Raw genomic sequence first — 27,292 nt, 5'->3', positions numbered from 1 at the left:
AGACTTGCCCACTTGCGGGTGTTCGAAATTCGCTACGTTCGTTGGTTGCTTTTTGGCATTAACACAAAGTTCACAGCTGAAGTTGTCTGAGTGTGTATGCGTGTGTGTGTGTGTGTGTAGGTTTACAGTGCCTAGTACCTGCACATATAGACAGAGCAACAGCCACTACCACAAGCACAAGCACAGCTAAAGCCAACCACAACAACAATGCGCGGTAATGTTTAATGCTTTTTAATACTTGAGCCGTCGGGCGGCTGGCGTCTCAGTTAGTCTCAGCACAGCCGCAACGGAGTGTGCACGCGCAGCAGCAGCAGCAGCAGCCAGTCAACCAACCGACCAGCGAGTCAGTCAGTCATTCATTCAGTCAGTCAGTCATTCATTCAATCAGCCAGCCGCAATCAGTTGGCCAGTGAGAAAACGCATGAGCAAAAGTTAATTTTTCGAAAAATCCCCAACACGTTTATCCATCCGGTGGGGAGTGCGAATAGATTTGCTCAAGTTGCTTGCGGCGGCTCAAAGTGTTGCCCCAAATTGTTGCAAGTGCATCAATACGAATCTGTAACGGTAACACAAGCACAAGTGGCGGCCAAGTCAAAGTTGTATTGCAGCCAGTTGATTTCGCAAAATTATAAAAAAGGCAAAAAAAAACGTCTAACAACAATTTACTGCAAATTTTAGTGCAAAAAGAAAAAAAGAAACATCTATAAAAAACCGAACAAAATAAAGTAATCACAAGTGACACAAATAAACGATAACAACAACAACAATAACAACAGCAATTCGTGTTTGCCCTTCAAATAAAAAGTACAACTAAAAAAACCCAAACGAAATTTAAAAATAAAACTTACAAAAAGTTTTAAATAAACACAAACACGCCCAGAGTAAAAGCCGAAAAAAAGGTGTAAAGACTCCAAAAGTGTTCAATAAGTGACTCCCCGACCTATCCAACTATATATACATATATATAACTGCACACGTCTATATACCTGTATACATAAATTTGTCAACGATGGATGCGCCTGCAAAACAGGTAAATCGAAAAACAACAACAAATATTCCAAAATAAATTTGGCAAAAAAAAAAATGGCTTTTTGTAGTATTGTATGACAACTTAACTAGGCTAAGTAACAACAGCAACAACAACAACGCCATTTACAGCTGCGTGACAAGTTGTACACATTGTTGTGTAGAGCTGTTCCCTGCCACGCCCCCGTCGGCCTGTGGGCCGAGGCGCAAGAAACTTGTTTACAATTTGTTTGTTTTGCTTAAGGCTTTGGCACCTTATGCACATCATCATCATTATTAGTATGATCATCATCATCGTAATCATGAAGAGATTTTCGACACCTTATTCGTTGTTGTTATTGTTGTTGCTGTTGTTGTTGTCTCATCTTCATGTTGCATATTGCAGCGCACGTAAGGGGCAGATTTAAGGAGAGATAAGAGTCTGACCCGAAAAATAGCAGTTGAAACTCCAAGAATGCTAATTATTACTAATTATTCGAAAACTAAAAAATTGGTAGAACCACCATGAGAACATGAGAAGAAGTTGAGCTTTTATTGCCCCACTATGAGACATTTACAAAATTGAAAAAATATTTTAGATTAATAGAAGCATGTAGAATGAAAAAGAATTTATAAGGAAATATATTTAAGTATCGGTTAAAAAAATATATTACAAAATACCCATAAAGAAAATCTAATAGAACTTAAAATTCTTTTATTGAGTAAAAATAAAGAACATTTGCTGATACTCCAATGAATAATTGAAAATATGAAGACTGTAAGCATTAGGACTAAGATTTATAATCACTAAAATCAGTAAAAGTGGAAACGATTTGGAAAAAGAATAAATTAAGTAAAAATAAATACAGATATATTATATATAAATAAACAGATAGATAAATATAATAAAAACCTATAAAAATAGATATGATCTGTAGGAGATAAAAAGCAACAGTTGATAAATAGGTAAATTAGTAAAATTTTATATATATTCAACTTCGCTTCCCTACAATAATTGATTACACATGTAAATCCAAACATTAAGTTATTTATAGTAAATAGTAGATATAGAAGAGTAAAGAGTTTGAATTCTTTTTTGGCACACGCCATTTGATTATGATATATAAACATTGCGAAATACATATATACATAGTGAAAATAATAATAATACAGAGAGAGAGAGAGGGAGAGAGAGAGAGATAGAGAGAAAAGAAAAAGAGACATTAATAGACATATATTGAAAAGCCTCTATAAAAACTGCATAGAAGGGCGTATAGAAAAGTATTTTTAGAAAAAATACTAGGTTAAAGGGTCGAATTTAAGCAATGGGTTCAGGGTATAAAAATAATGCATATTCTAGGCCTTTTACAGTTTAATCGATAGCCGTGCAAAATTTAACTAACAACTTTAGATTTGCTCACAGCTCTTAATGATAATCCAATTATGTAATTATAAACTTAAGAACAAGTGCATGTCCAATATAAACGAATCAGCTGTGGGCAGTGATTCTATTAAACATTGAAGCACACCCAAATGCTGTTGTTGCTGTAAGTCTTGTTGTTGTTTTTGTTGTCGGTGTTGCTGCTGCTGTTGTCGGCTCAGAGTGGCAAAATGAATTAAATACACAAAAATTGCATTCGATTATTAAAATTGTTGAACAAAAGGCCCCCAAAAAATTTGGCTTTCAATGCAAACTTTAATTGCATTCAATTTAATTCTGCTGTTGTTGTAGTGTTTGTTGTTGCTGTGTGTTTGATAACCTTGTGCACAATTCACAGGCCGACAAAAAATTGTATTTTGCGGCCAAAGTAAATGTTAAATGTTGGCCAATTGTTGCTTAGCATTTTTCATATTGTCTGGCGATTCGATACGATTTTGGCTTGGCTTTAGCGGCCGTCTGGCATTTAATGGCCATTCAATTTGTTATTTGAGAATTATGAATTGTTCAGTTCCTCAATTTGCTTTGACATTTTTCATTTCAATTGAGATGGGAAACAAAAAAGTCTCTCACAGTATTTATACACGTGTCGCCCGATTCGTACGCATTCCCAGACATTTGATGCTCCCTTCACTTTGCCAATCAACAACAGGCAGAAGTTGTTGCCACTCCACAATTGACAGACACAACAACAACAACAACCAGCAGCCCGCCCACTGAGCCAAATTTTTGGAGCGAATGGAACGCGAATGGGGAAGCAACATTGACTAATTCGGGCTCCAAATCAGAATGCGGCAGCCAAACAGAATCCAATTTAAGATGAGCTGAACAACAACAACAACAACAACAACAACAATTCATTTTTAAACTGTAAGAGATACACATATAAGCGCCTTGAAGAGGCTGGCTGGCTCCTTTTTTGTGTGCAGCCAAAGCTGTGAATGGCAGATCCGAATATGTCTGTCGTCGCATCTGTCGCTTTTCACTTTCGAAATCCAATTTAAATACAATTTTTATCGCTTTGCCAATAAAATGAGAAGGCGCAAGTTCGTGTCTCAAGTCTTTTGTTTTGATTTTTTGTTTTTATGTTTTAATTGCAAGAATTTTAATGCCCCAGACAATTTAAAAATATAATTATTAAAAATACATTCAAAAAATTAAAATTAAAAATAACTGAAGTGTATTCAAGTGTTATACAATATGAATTAATTAATTATGCAATTGCATTTTGCACAAGTCTAAAAATTATGCAAAGCTTTGATTTTTTAAATATTTAAAGAGATTTTTGGGGCAGACAGAAGTTGAATAGAAACTCACTAAATATATAAGGATATGTTTGAGCAGGAAGAATATATATAATATTTATTATTATATATCTATCTATGTATAGATCTCTTGGCATTTCAATAGCAAATGTTGCGTGCCAGGCATAAATATTCTTTTGCACTTTAATTGGCTATATGGCAGCTTTATCATCCATATTCCAAATACCATTTAGCATTTGCCCTGCCAAAAAAAAGGAACATATTTATGTATGTAAATTAATTATAATTTTTAAAGTGTTTTCTCTGGTAATGACAACAAAGCGTGACATTCTCACTGGGATTAGCCGAGAGGGATTTGGCCTATGCATATTTATGAAACGCTTCCACGTGCCGGCTATAAAACATGACATCGCATCGCATTAGAGATTGAAAAATGTGCCAACAAATTAATAATAAAAATTGAAATTGCTTTAAGACAAAAAGCGAAATGATAATTAATTTGCTGGCCAAAAGTTGGGCCAGCCAGCGTGGCTCTGCTACGGTTCTTATGGGAGATGACTCAATTTGTCGGCGAGTCGACTTTGATCTTATCACTGGAATTTTATAGCCAGCTCCTTACTGTTCCTATAAATGTATACATATCTATATAATATATATATATCTGTGTATGTGATTAAATATTTGAATTGCTAAATTCTCCCGCTTCTTTTATTAGCTTTTTTCGATTCCTTATTTAGTCGATTGTGCAATGCAGATAAGTATTTGTTTATAGACATTGCTAAAGTTCAGAGCGTGCGATTCTTTCGATATTAAACTGCAGCAGCGCTACCGGCAGCGACGCTGACTGCAACGCCAGCAGCCGTTTTGTTGTTGTTTTTTTTTTTTTTCTTTAGTTGGCCCCGCACTTGAGTTGTGTTTGAATTATTACGCGAGTCGCTTGATCGCTCATTCGCTCTCTGCGCCGTCATCAGCACCTCATGCTCACACTCTCTCTTTCTCTTTCACTCTCGCACTCTATCCAGCTGTATTGTTATCGCCACATGTGCTCATGCTCAAGCTGCTGCCCCGCCCCGCCCCCCTCGGTGGTTTACTGTCGCCCCCGCCTCATTTGTTTGCCTTAGCTGTTGTGAAACGTAATTGTGTCAAGGTCAAATTTACATGAACACGCTAAGCGCCGGCGACGCAGCCGCCGTTCAGTGGGAGGGCAGGGAGGGGCAGCGAGTCATTTTGGCGACGTCTGTCTCGGTCTCTGTCTCTGTCTCTATCTCTGCTGCCGCCTCTGACTCTGCCTCTGCGCTCTGCTCCAATGCTCAGCTGTTCTGTGTGTTCGCTTGGCATTCGCGCTCTTTTCCACGCTGTTTGCTATGCAAATGTCGACGGAGAGCAACAAACTGACAGACAGCCGGACGGACAGACAGACAGCCAGAAAAGGTGTCAAAGCAAATAGAAAATTATAGCTACAGCAAATAGAAAATAGAGAAAAAACTAAATGAACTTCACATCGAATATTTATACTCTATTAAAATAAAAATAAATATAAATATTGTAAAGTTATTTTCAAAGTATATTTTAAAATGAAAACCTGGAAAAAAAAAACAAATTAGGTTTAAAACTAATTTTTACACTTGATTATTTTATGAACTATGCCAATTAGGTTTTATAGTTTTCTCTAGAGACTTTTTGAAATACCTGTAAGTATATACAGTTGCGGTCATAAAATTAGTACTGCTGTACAATCATCCCGTTCGAAATTGGGCTGTATATATTATAATAATATTTGCTAAAACATATACAATACATATACAATTTATTCATCTTCCAGTCTTCCCTTATATTTGTATTGGCCTCTTAACATTTTCAAGCTACCCTCGATAAACAGATCTCTTATCAATGCAAGCTGCATTTCGAGCTCAATAACAATTAACTAGCTAATCTATGGGATTTGAGCAACTGACAAATTATTGTCTCGATTTTCAATAGGCGATGCCACAACAAAGCCCCAATACACTTCCCTCATTTGGAATGCAAATTTATAATGGTGCAGCACCCACAGTATTTACTCGCTAAGTTGGCACAGCCATTAACTTCCCAACTCTTTATATTGGGATTGTGTGCATTGTGCTCAGTGCGCTTGTGTGGCATCTGTCACCTTTGAATATCTGGGGGCATTTCCCATGTCAAGCCTAGCTATGCATATTAGCCAGTTACGAAAGTCACACCCGACTTAATTTGAGTTGTTTGATTGAGCCGGGAGTGTATAAAAGGTCACGCAGTCCACAAAGCTAACTCTCTAGACTCTCTAATTGGGGATCGTTTGAGCAGTGAGCATTTGCTTGCACATCAATTAGTTAATGAAATACTAGATAATCAACATTAGCATTTAGCTATCGAGTGTGAATTCAGTGGGATATTTGGGTGAGTTACAAGTCTCATCTAAAGCTGTGCGAGAAGTTCCCAAATATGTGAATGAATCATGAATTGTTTTAGAGATATTCATTCTTCCCTCTGGCAACATGTGTGTATATAATAATATGTACTTTCGAATGTATTCAAGAGTTTAATCAACTTGTTGTCTTCCGTAAATCTTGCACAACTGTAATTACTCGATGATTATTCATTGAATGCGCTCCGAGCTGAGTTCTGCTGAGCACATTAGCAAGCGCATCTTCATTAGGCATTCGTATTTCGAGGCGATGCATCATCGACTGCCTTTCACAACATTCCCAGACGATTAACGCCAGCATAAAGAACAGCCGAAACGATTTGCAAATGCCAATTTATCCATTGTGGCTAATAAAGGCGATTATCTGGCTCAATATGGTGATCGGCTGCCACCCACGAGCTTTCCAAGTGGCCAACATTTGTCTTCGCCTTATCGATGGAATAGCCAATGCAATGCAATGCAATACAATACAATGGCCACTCTAGCTAGCACTCTAAATACCTGCAGCTTAGTCATAGTTCAGATAAAAGAAAAAAGCCACGCCAAAAATGGACAATCTCTTGATAAATATCACAGCAAACCAGCTAAGCGGCAGCTGCAGCCGATGGAGTTCCAAAAAGCTTGTTCAGCAGCCAAGAGTATAACAGTTTTCAATTGAGTTGATAAAATCTAGTAATTAATTGTATAACAGCTTAAACAAGAGTATTTTATAACAATCTATAAGTTATAAAGCACATATATATATTTCAATTAGTATAACACTCAGTTAACTCTGTTGTATAACCATTCATTTTGTATACTCCTCCAAAGTGCTGCACATCACTATGTATAACAGTATGTATGTATATATAACAGCAGTAGTGCAATATAATTTATTCAGCAGCTAACTAGCAACAAAAAGTTGTATCACACTTGCATCTTCTTCTGTATAACAGTTTCGACAGCTTTGCAGCTGCCTTTGTAATTGATTAATTTATGACATAAAGCTAACCAGATTTCAAAGCAACGTTGTTTACTTCTGCTTGTATAACAGTCTGCATTTGCCCGCCGTTGCAGTTGAGCCCATTAGCATTGCAAATATAACGGACGATAAGCAAAGCAAATTGCGAAATTCCTGCAGGCAGTCGGCTTTGGCAAAGTGAATGGGATTCTGGCGATGTGGGCGAACTGTGTGCTCGACGAGGTCCGGGAGCACAGTCACCTATTGTGACTGTCAGCCGGATATGTATGCATTGGCATGCAAACCAATGCAGAACATTTGGCTGATGCAAGCCAGCCAGAGCTGAAGCTATGACATTAATCTAGGCGCATCTTCGTCATGGACAAGTTGCCAAGCGGCATTTGCATGCCAAGCAGAGGCGAGGCAGGCCACGGTGGCAGTCGCTGACACTTCACAGTTCATTGGCGCCGTGACAAGCCCACCAACAGGCGGCACACTTGGCAACAGCAGACTTGACGCAGACGGCGCTGATCGCGTTGATCGAGCCTCCCATGGCTAACGTTTCGATATCTCAATTCGTGGCGGCGCGGCCAACACACGCCCCAGTTCGAAATGATTCAGACATTGTGTGTTTTTTTTTTGTTTTCGTTCGCTTACAGTTGCAGCAGTTTTTGTTGGAGCTTGTAAAATGGATGTAATTGTATGGTTGGCTGGCGGCTGGTGGGCTGCTTGGCTCAGGGCTGACCTTCAAGATGTCAGCGTCTAGTGTTTCCGTTTTTAAACTGACCAACTAAATGTGATGGCTGCTGTCTGCAGACATGAAAGAAGTTCGTTGCCTAAGTCTTTTGTTTCTATTATAGCAAATGGGCGAAGGGGCGAAGGGACGGTGCGGCCAAGCAGGCAGCATGACGCGTGCATAAAAATAAACATTCAAGTCGCTCGACTGTTATAGTTAATGGGCCGCAATGGCTGCGCGCGACGGCATTAACAAGATTTAATGCTAAAAATAACAAATGAGTAGCAATTACGCGACTCCAGACATCAGACAGCAGGCAACAGACCCCAAAGCCCAGACGGAGACAGTCGGTGAAATAACCCACGCGACTGAGTACGCCCCACAGTCACAGTGTATGTGTGTGTATATAACTTTTGATTTGATGATGTGGGAAACACTCGAAATAGCAAATACAACAACAACACAAGTTATTAGCACAAATAACACAACGAGAACAAACAACAGCAAAGCCTCAAGCATGGCAAAAAGGGTATGGCGGGGCAGCCACTCAACAGCCACAGTCAAAGTCTCTCAGCAAGGCACCCGGATTCGTTATTTATGGCATACGGCGGTTGGAAAATTTATATATTTGTCTGTTTATGTATTTATTGGGTCTCTGCCTCTTCACCAGACACAATTCATCACGTGCGTCATTTAACAGTTCAATCGCTGCCCCAGCCTCATCAGCTCCAGCTCCAGCTCCAGCTTCAGCATATTCTTTACAAGGAGTTTTTTTTTTTTTGCCTATAGATTTTATGGGGAGTTCAAATGAATCTGAAGGTCAATTAACGGTATAGCGCACTTAAGGTTATTTATGTATATTTTCGACACTCTAGCAGCATCTCTCTCTCTCCCTCTCTCTATTCGGCAAACATGTTTGAATTTGATTGTGATTCCGTTGCTTATCTTAAACGCATTTCAATGGCTTTCACTGTAGTGGCTTGACTACTTGGCTAATTGCCAAATTCCCCAAAAAATAAACGGATGCTGAATATGAAAGCAGTCTGTACTTTCGAATGTGTAGCGCCCCATTAGCAAAGCAAACAAAAACACAAATAAATTAAAGCAAAGCTAAATCTAAAATGAATCCGGTTGAAGGTTGGTTCTTGACTTTAAATGTTTTATTAGATTTGTTGGATTTGGACGGGAGACATGCCACGATTCCAGCTGTGCGAAATTTGTCAGAAGTTAATTAATTTTTGTTTAATTATTAATCAATTGCAGCCACCCACACGCCAAAGCCAATTCAAATGTTGCACTTCTTTTTCTATTTTTCTTCGCTCTTCACTCTTCTTCTGATTCTTCTTTTGTATGAATGCTCTATTCCCAGTGTGTGCCTGCTGGCATCCATTTATCAATTAGCGCTTTTTTGCGGCTTGTTGAACACGGCTTAAAGTAAATTTATACTTAATTAATGGGCTATTAAACTACGACTTTGCATGTACAACAACGGGGCGTATCTGCCATATTTTCTAATTTGGGGATTTGAGCTGTGATCTAGAGTTGAGCAGCGAAGCGGAACAGGCGGCGGGTAATCGGAAACAATTGCCGCATAGAAATATTAGCCTTGGCCACGCTCTGAAAGGTTAAATATCATAACTACCTATCTATTTATTTTAATTATATGTATATAGAGATTTCTGATTGTTGATGTAATCAAAGCGTTTCCACTCTATAACATTAGCTTAACCCAATTTGGTTTAAACAAAAGAAGAAAATCTGGTACATTGTACGTTGATTGCATTTCGTTTGCGGCATTTTATATATTTTTTACTGCCCGCCTTTAATGCATTTTTCATTACATGTTGAAATTGTACGCAATAAACAGCTACGCTATTGCGAATGTTTGTTCATTTGAAGCGGTATGCAAATTGAGTGGCTTCCAGACGGTTACGAATCTGTTTAATCGATACCCAACAGGAGACGAGTACAACTGCAGTTAATCGATATTTCGAAGGACACAAACAACTCTAATCACACTGGAATACATAGTGATGATATTTACAGCCACTTTAATCGATAGCCTGCAGGAGGAGGCAAAATGTATTAGAAACGATATCTACATCTGTTGATCTGCCTTAATCGATATTCCGCAGAAGACATTCTCTACTAATAGCAACAATCGTTTACAACGACGATATGCAAATGTAGTTAATCTGCCTAGATTCAGCCGTCGATTAATTTAACCAATGCGGGCGACGTTCTTCTCTGATCGAGACATTCGATAGATGTTGAATTGTGACGCGTGTTAGCTTTGATTTGTCGCTGATAGCGAAAAAAACAAATTAGGCACTTTACAGCTATTTAAAAAAAACAAAGAACATAAGCACCAGCCGAAACCAAGTAAATTTATGGCCCAGCGCTGAAACGGGTTAAATGCGTATACAGATCGAGGCAATGACCCAGAGAACTACTGAAAATACCGGCTGAGGTCGCAGAAACACCTGGAACAGAGAACTATCTGTCGAATAGTTCGATCTATCTTTCTACCAGCTCGAATCCATCAATAAAAATAGCCTGAGAACTTTATACACCGATATGTCGCGACTCAATTCGATGTTCTCCATTCGCCCCAACCATGGTCATATCACTTACGGGCAGTCCGAAACAAAACCGCGCTGAGAATTGGGCGAACGAATGAAGGCAACAAATTAGCACGAAATTAATTGCATTTAAGCAGCAATAAAAATGAAAAATTACTTTTATCGCACGGCTAAGATCGTGTCGTCGGGTCGCTCCCACCGAAATCAGTCGAGTTTTTATTTAAATTCCTTCTTGTTTTATTTTTGCTTAAGCTTTTGATAGAGCGACCCGCCATAGATCTATCACAGAAACTTTTCGCTTTCACAAATAACCACACCAAAAAAACTTGACTATTAACATATGTAAAACGGCATCGGCTTTTGTTCACAATTTGTTATATTTCACATGTTTAATAAATTGCTTTAAATCTATAAGTGTTAGTGTTAGAAAATGCTGAACACATTTCAAATGTGTGCGTAGGTGTGTGAGTGTTTGTGTGTGTGTAGGTGTATTTGAGTCAGTGTTTTAGATACTGAAGTAGAGAAGATTTGTCGAATCGGAAAGAGGGTCCTACATCCTAATTGAATTTGCATTTGGAGAAATCCATTTCGGGATGCTGTTGCTTGAATCTGTGAAGATGGAATATAAATATTACTCAGAGCCGAGAGTGAGAGTGGGCGAGGAGATCATTCACTTACTTTTCTAGTATATCCTGTTTCTTGCGATCCTCACTGGTGGGCAAACCCATCTCCTTCTGGCGCTGATCGTACATCATTTTCTCCACCATGCTACGTGTTTCGCCATCCAAATCTGATAGCTTGGATGACTCTGGATTGATTTTGCGAGTGGATATTTCCGGATCGGTTGTAACCAAACGACTCCACCAATTCATGCGATTGATCTTCTCGAGAGTAATGACCACCGTCTTGTTATCTTGGATCACCCAAAGCGATTCCTCCTGCTTGACCTCGGCATACAGCTCACCATCGATGACCGGCTCTTGACCTTTGATGCCCACCTTCAATGTCTTCTTGCCGATGTTGACCACAATGTCGCGGGCACGCAAAGCGAACGGCACATTGAAGGGAATCTTCAGCTGCAATTAGAATGTGTAGATAACCAGTTAAAGCTGTTCATGATGATCAAGATATCTCTGAGTCGAATTCGAGTTCGAGTTCGCGCTCGACGTTGACTGCAGAGCAAAACCAATTGCAAACAATTATGAGCACGTATCGTAACGGAGGCAAACATCTCCGGTTCATGTAATTTGTGATTAATGATCTGAACGCCTTCGACATTCTAGTGGCCACGTAACAAAGTCAACAGATATAACAATTGTTGATGTTGCTGATGATGATGCTCTGATGCTGTTGTTGCTGCTGTTGCTGATGCCCAGTGCTTTGGACAGCCTTGAGGCAGCTAATAACAAAAAACGGTCTATAAATAAAACTCGCACAAGAGGCCAAGAGGCACGTCTTGTATCGCCAGCTGCAATCAGAAAACTGGAGCTGCCCTTCACCCAGGCCTGGGCCCAGACCAGCTCTATCTCAAGGACTGAGGCTTGGTCTGCATTCAACGGGAATCTAGCTTAACTGCTTGGCATCCCATGCAGAGTTCAAGGACGTACAGCGGTTGTTTTATTATGCCTATATATATATATGCACATATGCAGCCAGATCCGGTTGCACACAGTGCACAGGAGCAGCGCATGGAATGTCGCTCAACAGGTTGCCTGGATTTGCGCCAAAGTCGAGAATGACGAACAATGCAACGGCAACCGCAACCTCCGTAACAACAACAACAACAATATCGAAGGCAGCTAATTGAATGAGGCCTGTTCCGAAGTTCAAAGCAATTACAGTAGCGTCTAAAATGATCTGCCCGCTGTCCATTAATCATAAAGCTAGGCTACATGTACATACATATGTATATTTATTAACACCTTTTTTATTAACTTTAATAGAAAAATTCATAATGTGAGAAAACTTAAAATGAAAAAAAAAAAAATATATATATATATAAAAAACGCAGCAGTGGCGGCAACATACATAATTAAAACCTAAGTTATTAGATACTCAGCCCAACCAGCTGAGAACACTGCAATCAATTAGCAACGACAACAACGAGCGACCCACTTGCCACAGTCGTCGTCGCATGTGAAAACGCAGTCGCAGTCGCAGTCGCAGTTGGTGTCGACAACTGGCAAACAACAATGCTAGCGGCTCACGCGGCTCTTTAATTAAAAATCAGACAAAAGCTACAGCGTCAAGGACGCTTTCGTTCAAGAAGACAAAGTCAGCAGCCGCAGCACGACACGAAGATTCGTGCGTGCACATCTGCTCAAATCTGCGTATGTGTTTTGTTTGTGTTTGTGTGTGTGGGTGCCCAAGGTGCCCCAACAATATAGCAAACAAGTAGCAGCAACAGAAGCGCAAACACAACGGGCGGCCAACATAACAACAGTAAGCGCTAGAGATGAGCATGATTATGATCGGGGCATTCCGTTCACAACTAAAGCATTTTGAATAGCCATGCACAAAGATCTTCGTGCTTTTAGTAATTAAATCACAAGTTGTTACCGTCGTCTGTTTATTTATATTAGAAATTGTGCGTGTCACTAAAAAAATACTGCACAAACTCTAATCGATACTTTGTCAACACGCATTCAAACGCTCAGCTCTAGCAGCAGCTTCTGTTAAGCACTTGAGCGCACTCTGCAACGACAATGTGGAGGCTTCAATCGAAGCTTGTCGCCGACGCATTGCTCACACTTTTTTGACAAATTGGACTTAAAAATGTGTCAAAATTGAAACTGAAGCGGATGTCAATTGGGGTTTCTGAAGCACGGCGGACGACGCGGATGTAAACGGTTGAGCTCAGCAAATGTGTGGGTGATGACAATTAGCAAGAACAACAGCACTCACATTTAACATGGCTGCAATTACCAGAGTATGACTGCTGTTAGCAACAGTTACTGCATTATGCAACACGTGTGTGTGTTTGTTTGTAATTGCTAATCGAAAACGGCTACCGATATCGGTTAATGGCCTTTCAGCAAGTGCTGCGATATTCGAAAGGGAGTTTTTCGTACGAGCTCCGAAGCTTTCACAGTGTTGCGAAGGTTGTGCAAACAACAGTTCTATTCTGTATGGCCATACGACTCGCTTACAACTAGGAAATTTACACAAATCATATACACAGACGTATACACTAACACAGACAAAGGGGCAAATTAAAACGCGGCATTAAAATTAAATGCAAACAATGGTTCATGCAAATGGGCGTGCTGAAAGCTTTGAGGACAACAACAAACCTCAAATATGATGCGGCTAAAAAATGATTCCAACAAAGCTAAAACACAAACAAATACCGCGACAACAACATGGACAAGCAAGCATTTAGTCGTCAGTCAAAGTTCAAAGCATACGGAAAAGGTGTCGCATTTGAATTAATGATTAACGTGCCAAAAACCTGTGGCACACTTATGTATGAGCAGCGAGGGAGTGCGCGTGTGTGTGTGAGCGAGATGGAGATGGAGAAGCGAGCCTCTAATAGACGCTGAAGCAGACACCAAGTCTGAGAGTTGCTGATTATGCAAATAACGTCTGCCTGCATTAATCGATAGTCAGCTAATCGATCATCAAGAAGTGCTGTGCACCAATTCCTCAACTTGGCAACAATAAATCCACGCTTGATTTCTATATTAAGGGCTTATTAAAATAAGATAAAGGGAAAGAAATTTTTACAAAATATTCATATAGAAATATGGGGAGAAAAAATTAGTTAACTGTATTTGTTGTCGCTCTTTGACTAATTCTACGAATTCCGAAACAAAATCGACAACAACTAAAAGCTCGCTTGACTTTTCTTAAATATGTATGTATGTGTGACGTATAATTTATGCTGAAAGAAGCAACACGGTGCCTGGCACGAAACCCCGATCTCCAAATCAGCGTGGAAACAATCAAAAATGCAAAAAAAAAATAAATAAATACAACACAAATAAGAATAAAAATAAGATAGAAAAAAAAAATCATTTCAAAACTAGCCGAAGTCGAGTGAGTGGCGCGACTGCGTCGATAACATTATCAAAAGTCCGAAAGGTGCCCCTTAATAAAATAAAACCTGAATCAGAACTGATCGTCTGGCATAGTATATTGGAGTAGATCGGTGTCGTCGCCACTTGACAGCCAAATCATCAATTGAATTGCTTAAATCTGATTAGAATGGCGACCAAGCTGCAAACTAGTTTCAGACGAATAAAACACACCAAAAATACGTAGCTCAAGTGCTCCATCTGTCTGTCTCCCTCCGTGTATGTATGTATGTATGTATGTGTGTGTGTACCAATTGAAATTGTTGTTCACTCTAAAGCTGAGAGTTCGCACAGATCCGGTAGCAGTTAAGACCCCCATAAAGAATTCCCAGAGATCAGTCACAACAGCTAAAGCCATGCGACAGCTTATTGGCCTACTTGGAGACAAATTAACATAAGCGAACGCTATTCATAACTCAATTCCGATTGATCGATAGCCCGGGATTATGCAAACTGGAAAAATGTGATACAAATTAGGCATTAGAAACCAATTAAGACAACGAGCACTATAGCACACTACCAAAAGTTCATTTACCTATTTGAACGACATTCTCCAGGTGTCAATTGGTTGTAATTGTCATTTTTGAAGATCGTTTTGTCTTCGGTCATTCCACACACAGTTGACAATTTTAGAGTTCGAGTCCATATGGAGCCTTCGCTTTGATGCATAACTAACTTTACGAGTGCCATAAAGAAATGCTCGTAAATGTAGTTTCATTTTCTTATTAAGCTGCCTTGTTTTGCTCATAATTAGCTAGAAAAACCCACAAAATATTAATGAACAATTGACGTCATTAAAAATTTCAGCGTAGTATTTCCGTTTACCCGATGACTCAGTGAAGAATCAGCTGTGCCTGGCTTTTCAGCATTATTGATTGGCGTTGAGCTCGTGTTCAGATGCCCCCCGGCAAATTTTCTCTAAAGCGCTAATCGCCGAAATTAGCTACGACAAATGCTGTTATACAAAGCGAGCTTCCAACTGCGGCTTTTGTGATATTATCTTTCTGTTGTTTTGCTATGGCATTTCGAAAGAACATCGAGCGATAAACATTCCATATAACATGCGCAGACAGCGATTTACCTATACAAGTGATGCACACAGGCATCGATATAATTTCGGCTATAAAGGATATATTGGGATCGCGGCATCGATGAATATTCAAAAAATGTTCAAGCTATCGATAGTATTTAAGTGCATAGGGATATTTTTTATATAAAGGAGAGCAATTTGAATGCTAATTCTGCCTAATTTTATAGCTGCCATAGTATTTACTTTATTAAAGCGAGGGACATTTTGGAAATTACCCGGCATTCTTTTAATGTTTGGTTCTTTATTTTAAAGAAAACCCAAAATTAAAGTACCCATGCAAATATTTAGTGCTTTATTCATAATTAATTCCATATTTATTGTTGGAACGTGTAAGCAGTGACGCGTATCAATGAGCCGTATTGTGTAGTGGGGAATTCCCAAAGCTAATATAGCGCGTCAAAAATGTTGAGCTAATGTCACCCAAAATGAAACTGCTATTAAACTTTGGCTGCAGAACGCCTTAATATTAAAATGCCTCGCATAACAGCCGGCTAACGCACGTCAAAAGAATATCTGCACACAATATATATACATATGTATATACATATATATAACATTTAGTTATGTATATATATTTATTTTATGGGCAGATATTCTATTGACGTTCGCTACTATATATATATATATATATATATATATGTACATATATGGGTGTGTGTGTGCTTTTTTGCATGCTTAATTATATGCAACAAAAACAAGTTGAAGAATTGTTTGTTTTGGCTCGGCGCGCAGCGAAGAAGCCACAAAGTTAACGTTTTGCTTTTGGTGAATGTTGTTGACTTAACATATTGGCTATGACTGTAGACTGCTATGAATTGGATTGTATTGGCTGCTGTTGTTGTTGTTGTTGTTGCTGCTATTCTGTGCTGCTGTGTAGCTTGTGTTGCTGTTGTTGATTCGCTCGGCTCAGCTCTTAGCTTGGCTCAATTCAAATTCATCTCAATTCCATTTGGCTAAAGTGTTTGCTTGCTTCGATTCTGCGCTGGTAACTGGCAGTGTCAGTCTAAATCTTTGTCAACTCAGCTGATTTAGGAGATACATAGACATATGTGCACATACATTTATGTATATAGCTGTAGAGTCAAGCAGCTGGGCAACACTCACTTGTCTCACTTAAAAGGTGATAACAACCTGCCTGCTCAAGGGGTATAAAACAAGAGAGCAAAGACTGAAGACAAATTTGCTGAATTGTTGTTGTAGTAGTTGTTGTTGTTGTTGTTGGCACAGCAAACAAAATGTGTAACAATTTATTTGCCACAAAAATTGGCACAGTGTGACAATATAAGCAATTATTAAACAATTAATTGTGTCTAATAATAATGTCGTGGCATTTTAATATAAATATTCGTCTAATTCCTTAATTTCCAGATTTTTAATTTAATTGTCTAGAATTTAGATCAGGTTTATCACTGTATAAAATTTGATGTCAGCTTGATTTTATTATTTAGCGTTTCTTATGCAAAAACTTGACGTTAAATGTTCATATTAATATTCCACAACAGCCATATAATAAAATTTAATAAACTCTGTTAAATATATTCAAGTTTGCCAAAAATAAAGAAAGACATAAAAAATAATAAGAAATTAATGATCTATGGATGTATATATTTTTTTTAATTTGGAGGCAAACTGTGCCAATTAATTGGCTAACAAGAAAAGGGCGTGCTATGCAGCCTTTTAGCAATTACAAAAATGAAGAAAAAATATACATATCATATGCTGAAATCATCTTTGGCTTTCTGAAGCCGGATCTGGGCAACAATACACCCACGCTGCGGGCCCTTCATCAGCTCTTGTGTTGGCTGCGCCGTGGGACTCAATATCTCAATAAACAACAAAAAGCGATTAAACAAGAGCTAAAAACTACAGTTGAGTTGAAATGAGTTGCAGCTCAATTTGCCAGCGAATTTGCCCACGGGCCATAGCAAAAGGGCACGCAGCAACGAGGCCGTCAGGCAGTTGAGATGATGTCGTCTATTTTTAGAGAGAACCGAGAAAGTAGCTGAGCCAGAGAGCATCAAAGTGACAGCGCGGCAAATTTCAAATCAATGCGAAGCGGCCAGAGGGGAAGCTCCAGTGCCTGGTTTTTTTTTTTTTTTTTAACTGCCCACGCCATCAGGCGGCAATTGATCAAGAGAATGTTCTCTGTGCTATAAATATAGCACAATGAGCAGTCGCAGCAGCCGCAGCTGTTATGACATGCAAAATCCGGCAAGAAAGTAGCTATCGAGCCACAAACAACAAACAACGAGAACAACAGCAAAAAGTTTGCGCATCGCAAAGCAAACAACCTGTCGACAGCTTTTAACATCAACGTTAACGTTAGCGTCAACGCCGATGTCGACGGCAACGCCAACGCCAACGCAGGCAGCGCAGCAGCAGCCGCAGCCGCAGCAGCAACATCAGACCGTTTGCTCTGGGCAGTTCAGCTGCTCGGCGCGCGCCGTTTGCTTCAGTTTGATTCTTGACGCCGTTTAGATCGGTTCTGTTTTTTTAGCGCGTGCTAAAAATAGAAGTTATAAAACTAGAAAAGAAAAATAAATATATTTGCATACAAAAATTAAAGACGTTAAAGTCGCCAAGCAATCAACTAACAAACTAAAAGAACGGTCCAAAACAGCGACTGACGTCCAGTTGAGTGTTTTGTGCCCAATCAAAAAGACTGACAACTGGCATAAATATCCAATAAAAAGATATAAATATATATATACATATATTAAACAGAACTTGTGATATTATAAATAAGTTTCAATCGTGTGTTATAATTACTTAGATAAGCTAAGTAAATTTGCCAAAAACAAAAACACAACAAAAAGTAAGTAAAAAAAAAAACAAAAATTACAAAAGCCTGTTGAAAAACCAGTTGAAAAATTAAATAAATAAAATAAAATAAATAAAAAGAAAAAAATGCTGCATACAATAACAAATACATTTATATATAAATAAAAATATTTTTGAGCGCTGATAAGACTTCCGCATGCTTAAAACGATCTTTACACAATATGCTTAAATCAGAAATAAAAAAGACTCAAATATATGTGTGCACGCAAACAAAAGACTTAGGCAACGAACTTGACAAGTGTCTGTGCGTGCGTGCAACAAATTTAGAATTAATTTCATTAATTGCAATAATTATCAAACAAAACAAAAAATCAAGAAGCAAGGAAAAAACCTACAACAAAAATTGTCATTTGCATTTTTAAGAGTGCCTGCCAATAAAATGAGAAAGGCAGAAGATTAAAACCAACAACAACAAAAGCAATCCAAATCGAACCAGAGAAGTTCCATTAATAACAATAACAACAAAAAAACTAGCTGAATAAATAATAGAATGCGAATCTGCCTTTTAAAAGCCGTGTACCAGGCAAATATCAGTCCATAAATATCAAACGGGTTGCCAGCCAGCCAACAGACAACGGACAGCGGAAAGCGGACAGACAGCCAGCGCAGACTCGAAAGTTCACTTTTTATGTTCAACAAACCAAAATGAAAAAGTTTCAAACTCAAACTCAAATAAAGCAAAATAAAATAAAATAAATAAAAATACACATAAAACAGATTTAAAGTCGAGCGGCATAGCGGACTACGAAATGACATTTGCAAATTATGGGAAAAAAGGGCGGGCATTAGACAAAGAAATTATCATAAGAAATGCCAAAGTGCCAAAATGTCGCCTAGTTAGTAATAGAAAAAATTCATATGGGCAGGGCCCATACTATAAGTAGATTATATAAGAATGAGAGCTTATGTATATGAAGAGCCTATAACGAAGGCAATCGAATTTGAATTTGAAATTGGAATTAAAGAACTCAGAAAAGTCTAGAGCAAACGGTTCAGGCTGGAATTAGATATATATAAGAATATGTCCCCAGCTTAGCTCCCATCTAAAATAAATTCTAGTTGATCTATATATAACTTCTTGAACTTCTCTCTCAACCATCTCCTTTGCTCTCACAGATGCAGGATTATTGGCACATACCACGCGCCTCGCTTGTCTCCTCTAGCAGCTCGGCCATCAGCTCGGCGAGCTCCTCGAAATCGTCCAACAAATCGAGCTCAAATCCGCCAACGCTTGCACAGCGCAGCATCCACTCCACAGCCACGTCGAATGGAACTAGCGCAGCTGTCACAGCGGCTGCTGCGGCGGCTGTCTTGGCGGCTGCCAAGCGCGGATCACGCTCGTCACAGGGCTCCAGCGACAGCAACAACAGCACGCGGGTGAGTAAGATGAGCTGCAAATCATCCATATCGAGCAACCGCAACATGAATCGTGACTCATTTGGCATTTTCACCCACACACACAGAGCGCCGCATCCGGCTCGTTGCTGCTGACGGCCGCGAATCTGGAACGTTTCGCCGAGATACACAAGAAACAGGAGCGGCAGCACAAGATGCTGCTGTCGGAGCAGCTGCCCAGTGTGCACGGCCACAGCTCCTCGTCGGCCAATTACAATGCGAATCTGGCATTGGCCAGCCACACCAAGGATGCAGTCATTCCCATCGATGCTGATCCCAATCTGCAGTACATACGCACCAAAGATCTGGACACCGTGTCCATAGCCAGCTCCATGCACTTCACCATGGTTAATGGCGAGCCAGGCGGCGCCAAGAAGCCCAAACGCGGCCTCTGCGATCGCGGACGACAGGTGACGGTTCTCATTGTCAGCATGAGCACCATCTTCATGCTGCTCATCATGGGCATGGTCTATGCACTCGAGAGTAAGTTGGCTCGATATACTCAACTCGATCTCAGCTGGATTGGCTCAGCTAACGTATTCTCTTTACTTGTTCTCCATTTGCAGTGCGCGCTCGTGATATGCCCAAGAGCTAACGCAATTGCGTGTAGTGTTTAGAATTCGGAGAGGCGCAACCACGCCCCATATATATATACATAATTCTATATATATCGTGGCTTCTTAGTTTATTATTTATTGTACTTCCGTGTCAATTATTATTATTGTTATATGCGTTGTCATCGTCTTTTTGTGCTAGTTGCTTAAGTTATTTATTACACACACACACCAATTGTTCTGAGAAGCGAAATTTTTGTATGGCCTGCGTCGTACTAGTATTAAGCGAACTTACAATTACAATTAATTAGCGTTAAATTAGTGGATCAACCAACTGTATCACAGCAATGACCTGGACCATGGACCGACAGATACTGAAGTGAATGCCGAATAGCCAATATACACAAACAAACATATATATATATATATATATATATATATATGGTATATGAAAAATATGATTAGTTCTTTAATGTCTATTCAGAGAAGGAAGTGTATTTTTCAATTAAACAATTAAGTTTTTAGCCCTGTGATATGTCAAAATAAACAGAATTAAAATTGTATGACACAAAATATTTTGGGAATTCTTTTAGTTCTATGAGTCATGTACTCAAGCAGAGGTCAAGCATGCTGCTCTTCTTGTCTACCTATGAGTCATGCCCTCAGCAGCGAGAGGGAGTTCAATAACTGAGCTGCTGAAGCGTTTAGCAGCACCTGCTTAAAGGCACGTAAACACAGTAGCCAATCACCTTAGCAACAACTAATAACATACGTAAGTGCAATAACAAACCTGGATCAACAACAACCTAGCAACAACAACCATAGATCAATAATAACATCTGGCGGAAGCTTCAGAAACAACGTCGTCTATATATAAACCAATTGAAAACTAAACAACGCCAATTGGGGATGATCTTTAATATAAAAATCATTATTTGACGATTAGGGAAAATATTTTATGAATACCTTAGACCTTTGATGGGTTTCTTGGCGTTACAGACATCAAATATAAATTCTAGTAGCATATTCATGACTTGAATAGGGTCTCTAAAAGGAATATATTGGCAAAACCCAAAAACAAATTAACAGCAGCAAAGACTTTCACTTCAGCAATTAGATGTTTGGAATTTTGTATAAAACCAAATAAAGTCAATATCACTGCTGACTAAAAAAAGAATACATCTATTTCATATATGCGTTTTCTTAGACTCAGAGATATACTTAAATTCAAAGGGCGTTAACTCACCTCCACCTCCTGCAGTGTTTGTGTCCACATGTATTTATCCAAAGTGCAGCCATTGCCAGAATTTGGCTGCAATTTGCCCAACTCATCCTTTTCGCTGTCATCCTCCACCTTTTCAATGGGCTTGGAGAGTTCCTCATTGACTGCTGTCACGCTCGCCGAGTCACCGGCAGCGCTTGCCAACAACTGCTGACGTTTTCTAAAAAAAGATCGGAGCATGTTAAATTGTCTATCCCTTGATAATATTCTAGTCTAACTAACTTGTCCTCCTCCTCCTTTATAATGGCAGCGGCCTCTTCGTCGGTAATATCACAAATCTTATTATCATCCATTTCCTTTTGACGCGCCTCGCGCTCTGCTCGCTCCTTTTCATCCTTTAGACGCTGTGTAGCTTCGCGTGCTTTCAGCTTCTCCTCATGGGCTGCCATGGCCAGTTTGGACTCCTTGCGGAACACATCTAGCAGCATTTTCTCCCACTCAGCCTGTTTGGCACCTGTGTAGAAATCTGTCTTCCGACGCAAGAAACTGGCCAATGTATGCAAAAACTAAAAAAAGCATGGAAAAAACGTGGTCTTATATTTGTTTCTCATTGTCGTTGGCCGGCACAAAGACATATGGCGTGTTTACATTGCAAATATGCTCAAAAGCTCTCTGATGCTATTTGAATTGAATTGCTAAATATACATTTGTTTTAGTAAAGGATTCGTAAACAATTCCATGATTCTTAGTGCCATGCTTCCAATTCCAGGGTAGTAACTTACTTCGGGCACTCCGCCTCGATGCTTCTCCGCTAAAGCGAGCAATATATTGTCAAACTGTTCTTCATTCGCGGACATTGTGTCTCGTTCTGTTTTGTAAATAGTAGACTTTTTAAGTATTTATTTACGTTAGTTTTGTTCTTTTTCTGGAAATTTCCAAATTTAATATTATTTTGGGTTGACAAGTGACTGCCGGCGACTATGAGTGTGACCAGCTTGATAAAAGACAAAAATATCGTTTACACAAGACAACAAAAGCAAACAGTGCTACCACAATATTTTACTCATTTCGATATTTGTCGATAGCAATAGACTTTTATATCAGACAGCTCTGGCTGAGCAATTCTTATACCTTAACGAACCTATGTTAAAAAAATTATGTAGCATAAGTAAAGGTAATTTAAGCTTTGTTAATAATTCTATTTATTTATTTGAAGCAAATATGCTTTTAGGCATTCAACATTTCACATGCAATGTTAAACGCCGCTTAGAATAGTTACATATATGAGAATTGCTTCGGTCGCAACATCGCAACGGAACATCTGCTAGGCAGCAAAAGCTCTCAATTTGAGTTTCGTTCTCACTCTTTCGTACTCCTCTCGCACTTTTCAGTGTATCAAAATGCGACTTTCGTCCTAGGCTCTCGTTCATTCTCTTTCGGTCTTTTGAAGGAATCAGTCGCATTCTGAATCCATCGGACGTTGATATATTAAAAGTAAATCGAAGTGATAAAATCAAACGTGTATACATACATACATATATACTGAAAAAGTTCTTCATTTTGTGCTGAATGTGAAAACAGTTAAACGGCAACCAACAGCCAACAAAAAAGAGTGTGACGGAAAAGTAATAATTCTACAATTGTTTAGTTTAATAAATGAATGAATAAAAGTGATTTCTAAATATGTAACTTATTGAATAGCAATCGAAAGTGCATCTGAGTTTGGACACCCACTTAATTATTTCCGGCACGAATATGCGTTTGCAAAAATCGATAAACTTCAAATAGAAGCGCATACACTCTCACATATACTCGCATACGAATGTGTACAAAAGCCGGAGCGAAAGAAGAAAATTGGGGAGAGAATGAAGTAGAATGAAGTAGGCCCGCCTACAGCTGACAGTGCAGTGCATACAATTAGATACGCTTAAAATAAATTTCTGTGAAATCAGGCAGCTACTATTAATATTGCCAGCTACGTGTGTCTATCATATGATTTCAAGTGATTACTTAATGGTACTCTATTTATGGCCGGCTCTGTGACAGCGCAAGCAGCTTGTGCTCTTCTCTTACCCCCGTCCTGCCATAAGTACACGGCCCTTGTCGTTGGCTAACTAAAGTTGATTGTTCTATTCGTGTGCGTGCGAGTGTGAGTCTGTATGTGATGTGTGCGAATGCGTTCAGCTTCTGTATGTATTAGCAATGTTTATGCTGCTCTCCCGTTCTTCAGTCGTGATATACGTTTCGCTTTACTATTTTTTTTCTTTTTCTGCTTTCTGGTATTCTTTGCACGCGACGTCGGCAACTGCGGCGACGACGACGATAACTACAGCTCGATTCGCTATCTTGCCATGTGCGCGCCAAAGCTGCTCCAGAGTAGACAGCCAGGCCTGCTCTACTGCTCCGCTTCAAGGTCAGTGTAAGGTTAGCTCTGCAATTGCGACGCACAGGCCATGGCAGTGATTTTGACGCTGTTGTCGCCGCCACTGCTCTGCGCGTTGGTCGTTGTCAATATTGTGTTTGTAGTTGTTGCTGCTGCTGTCGAGTAACAATGGCAATTGGGGGCGCTTGGCATTTAATGTGTGCCCAGCAACCAAACATACATTCATGCATACTTATGTACATAATAATTCATTCATCTGTATTAGATGTTTGCGCGTGTATGTGTGTATATGTTTGCTTGCGCGTATCCTTCGTCAAAAATTTGACATTCCCTTGTGCATGCCTTTCTCAATTTAATTTGTTTTTCATGCCTTTGAGCAGCCTCCCACAGCTTCGGCGTCGACGTCGACAGCGACAGCGCTCTGCGTACGTGACGTAGGCGTCAAGATGTCGCCTTTGCGCAAGTGTGTGCGTATGTTGGTTTCTGTGAGAGTGTGTACCTTAAAGCTTTGTCAATACCTTTCTACGTCACTAGTACCATCATGCCCTCTGACATTTATCTTTTATATAAACAAGTAGAAGTTGCTTTTATACAGTTATTTGCCTTTCTCTTTCTCACTCTCTGCATTGCTTGTGCTATGTTATGCTTCGCAGCATCTCTCGCACTTTTCCAGCGTATTTTGTGTTCTCCCTTACGTAAGCTTACATAATCAGCTGCAAGCACTTAGCCTGTATTTTTCTAGTCCTTTTCACGCTGTTAACGGATTTTCCAGTGCACTTCAATTTTAAGGATAACATTGTTGTCTTTGTTTTACTGTGTGAGTGCGTGTGTGTGCATGGGTTTGTGTTGCCTCTTAGGCAATGACATAAAAGCCATTTAATTGCTCTTCTATCTTTGAGACTTGAGCGAATGCCCTAATTGGTATTCCGCAGAGCTTGTTATAGAGCCGTAAAGGGTATTCACGGCCAAACATTTCAAACCGGTTAAAAGAAAAACCGGTTTGAATTGAAATCTAGAGAATTATGGATGTGCAGAAGTAGTTGAGCGAAATTCGAAGCGAGATGAAAGTTTATAAATACATATGAAAAAGAATTTGCAATGCAGAGCAAATAATGAGCTTATAGAATGCCAAGCAAACAAAATTTCCGACAAAATATATGGCTGAAGAAAATATGATGTATAAAGCAACAACATCTATATACTACTGCTCGTTAGACTAAACAGATATAATTTTATTTATACCATATTAATAAAATTATAAATATGTTTAAATTAAATTCAATTAAATGAAATATTTCTATATTTCTTTTTAAAAACTAATCATTTTAGCTTTCTAATATAATCAAGGCAGTTTTATATAATTCCATAAAATTACAGTTGTCTGATTAGAATTCTTCCTAACAGGTGTTGGCGCAGGTGCCCTTTAGCAAAACAACAACAATTTCATTTCCATTTCAATTAGTATTTGTTTTCGAGTAATTCAGTAACAAGTCTTGATTGACTAGCGAATTGAGACAGAGAGAAATTGGATACATTCTGTGTGTGGTTAGGCGACAAGCGCCGCTGTAACCACAGCCCCACCCCATCCCTTGGCCCCTAGTTTCAGTGCGAAAAACGTGATAAAATTCTGCCCCAATTGCGTCGTAAACAGGGCATCTGCTCAAGGTATGCCAAGGTATAGCTGCCACAACAACGGCAATAACAACAATAATAATAACAGCCCAAACAACAACAACAATAAATACTTATGATAACAAATTGTTATTATGTACAATTGCTCTACTTGATTGAGCTGCATTCGCTGACGCCAATTTCCTTAATTGAATTTTACGTTGCACTTAATGCCCTTTGATTTATATGTGGTATTATGTTCTATATACACATTCACATGTTCTTGACTGCCTTAAAATGCGTCAGCAGCTTGAGCAGGGCATTGCATACTGATATTGTATAACAATGGATGTAGCGCCTGACCGACTCGCTATTACTAGGATTACATCGACCACGCATTGATAAGCCTGCACGCTTCAACCTCTTTCAACTGCATGCTAAGAAATCGACATTAAGTGACGTCAGCAAGCGAAACAATGGAGTTGTTGTCCTGATTGGGAACAAAAAATTACATACATTGTAAGGAAAGACTATAGAAGTATAGCACTTCTAGGAAAATCAGGATTCAAGTCCAAACAGTTGCGTGCTAGGTTCCCTATTCTCATGTAGCTGAAGCTCTTCTCTCATTTTAATATATAAAACCTACGTGAGGGTCTGACATAAAAAAAGCTAGGTAAACTTTTTTCAGGTATTAGAGTTGCCCTCACACAATCATAACTTAGAGTAATTCATATATAAGAGTTGCTCTGAATATACATTCCTAGGTTGCTCCACTTATTGTCTTTCAATAATAGCTTGACATAGGGTCAGTTACATAAGCTATATAGGTGAGGCTCCAACATTAAAGGTCTCGGTAAAGCTATTCCAATATTGCCTTTGCCTTAGCTTTGACCCGCGCCCTGGAATGCAAATGCGTCGTTTGTTTATTCGACTGTGCAAGTGCATTCATTCCAGCCATTGCCTAATTGACGCGGTGCTCGCGCCGGATCGGGGAAGAGCCGCGCCTAGGTCGAACCTGCTATAAATAGACATAGCACGTTATATTATCTGGACAAATGCGATGCGAGTGGGTAGAGAACTCGCTACAAAAGTCGTCAGTTAATATCGAACATGCATACACTGAAAGAAAATGAGGTATAATATGCTCATCTGCTCAACTAGCCTCCAGATCAGTCTACTTTAGTTGCTAGACACTAAGATATTCAGTAGTAATATAGAGGTGAACTATTGATTCAACCGGAATTGTCTACGCTCTCCACTTAACACTTAATAATAGAGCTTAGATCGTGCCATGTCCAGCATTCTATTAGCATAGCACTAACTACTATATTATATAGAGACTTCAAAGGTAGTTAGAGAAACCCTAGGCCCCAGCCCAGTCTGGAATGCTAGACAAGTGTATATGCCCGTTCGTAATATTTAGTTACAAGCAAACAGAAAAACAGAAAAAATAAAAAAATAACTTTTGTTATTTACTCAAGGTAATTGTAAAGCGCAATAAAAAATCGACCGAAGCGTGAGTCGTTTTATAGAGCAAAAATATAGAGAAGGGAACAGAAAAAGGTTTGCTTTCTCTATGAGATATACAATCCATTGGCTAATTAAATAGGGGAGGCAAGCGCAATATCTCGATAATGAACACAAATTGTTACTATTATTAAAATCTTGTGGATTTACGCTTAATTGGCACTATCTGTGGTATAGTTGTTTA

At 39.1% G+C, this 27,292-nt stretch overlaps 2 protein-coding genes across 3 annotated transcripts; one reads left to right on the top strand and one right to left on the bottom strand.

Annotated features, from left to right (window-relative positions):
• The first annotated feature begins 166 nt into the window (after nt 1-166).
• LOC108652388 (uncharacterized) lies at nt 167-20,938 on the top strand. Of its 2 annotated transcripts, none has more exons than XM_018102564.3 (4): nt 167-1,030; nt 19,533-19,793; nt 19,880-20,294; nt 20,378-20,938. In XM_018102564.3, the coding sequence occupies exons 1-4, from the start codon at nt 1,010-1,012 to the stop codon at nt 20,404-20,406; spliced, it is 726 nt and encodes a 241-aa protein (XP_017958053.1). In that variant the 5' UTR covers nt 167-1,009; the 3' UTR covers nt 20,407-20,938. The 2 variants fall into 2 exon arrangements, with proteins under 2 accessions (XP_017958053.1, XP_017958054.1); XM_018102565.3 differs by lacking the exon at nt 167-1,030 and adding an exon at nt 17,671-18,390.
• nudC (nuclear distribution C, dynein complex regulator) lies at nt 10,768-22,599 on the bottom strand. The gene is made up of 5 exons (XM_018102563.3): nt 22,370-22,599; nt 21,870-22,153; nt 21,612-21,807; nt 11,088-11,485; nt 10,768-11,018 (listed from the first exon to the last, which is right to left on the bottom strand). Exons 1-5 carry the CDS (start codon nt 22,442-22,444, stop codon nt 10,967-10,969), a joined length of 1,005 nt encoding a protein of 334 aa, XP_017958052.1. The 5' UTR covers nt 22,445-22,599; the 3' UTR covers nt 10,768-10,966.
• Nucleotides 22,600-27,292: the final 4,693 nt, after the last annotated feature.

Source organism: Drosophila navojoa, chromosome 4 (assembly GCF_054131105.1).
Source record: "Drosophila navojoa isolate 15081-1374.11 chromosome 4, UAZ_NAV_1.0, whole genome shotgun sequence".
In the NCBI taxonomy this organism is placed as follows: Eukaryota; Metazoa; Arthropoda; class Insecta; order Diptera; family Drosophilidae; genus Drosophila; species Drosophila navojoa.
This window is presented reverse-complemented; position numbering and strand designations above follow the sequence as displayed.

What these genes read in the sequence shown, in the direction of transcription:
- LOC108652388 (XM_018102564.3), top strand. Translation starts at nt 1,010, where the DNA reads ATGGATGCGCCTGCAAAACAG. An exon ending in ACAGCAACAACAGCACGCGG is followed by an intron (nt 19,794 to 19,879) that starts GTGAGTAAGATG and finishes CCACACACACAG; the next exon opens with AGCGCCGCATCCGGCTCGTT. An exon ending in CATGGTCTATGCACTCGAGA is followed by an intron (nt 20,295 to 20,377) that starts GTAAGTTGGCTC and finishes CTCCATTTGCAG; the next exon opens with TGCGCGCTCGTGATATGCCC.
- nudC (XM_018102563.3), bottom strand. Translation starts at nt 22,444, where the DNA reads ATGTCCGCGAATGAAGAACAGTTTGACAATATATTGCTCGCTTTAGCG. An exon ending in ATCGAGGCGGAGTGCCCGAA is followed by an intron (nt 22,154 to 22,369) that starts GTAAGTTACTAC and finishes TGCTTTTTTTAG; the next exon opens with TTTTTGCATACATTGGCCAG. An exon ending in ATAAAGGAGGAGGAGGACAA is followed by an intron (nt 21,808 to 21,869) that starts GTTAGTTAGACT and finishes ATCTTTTTTTAG; the next exon opens with AAAACGTCAGCAGTTGTTGG.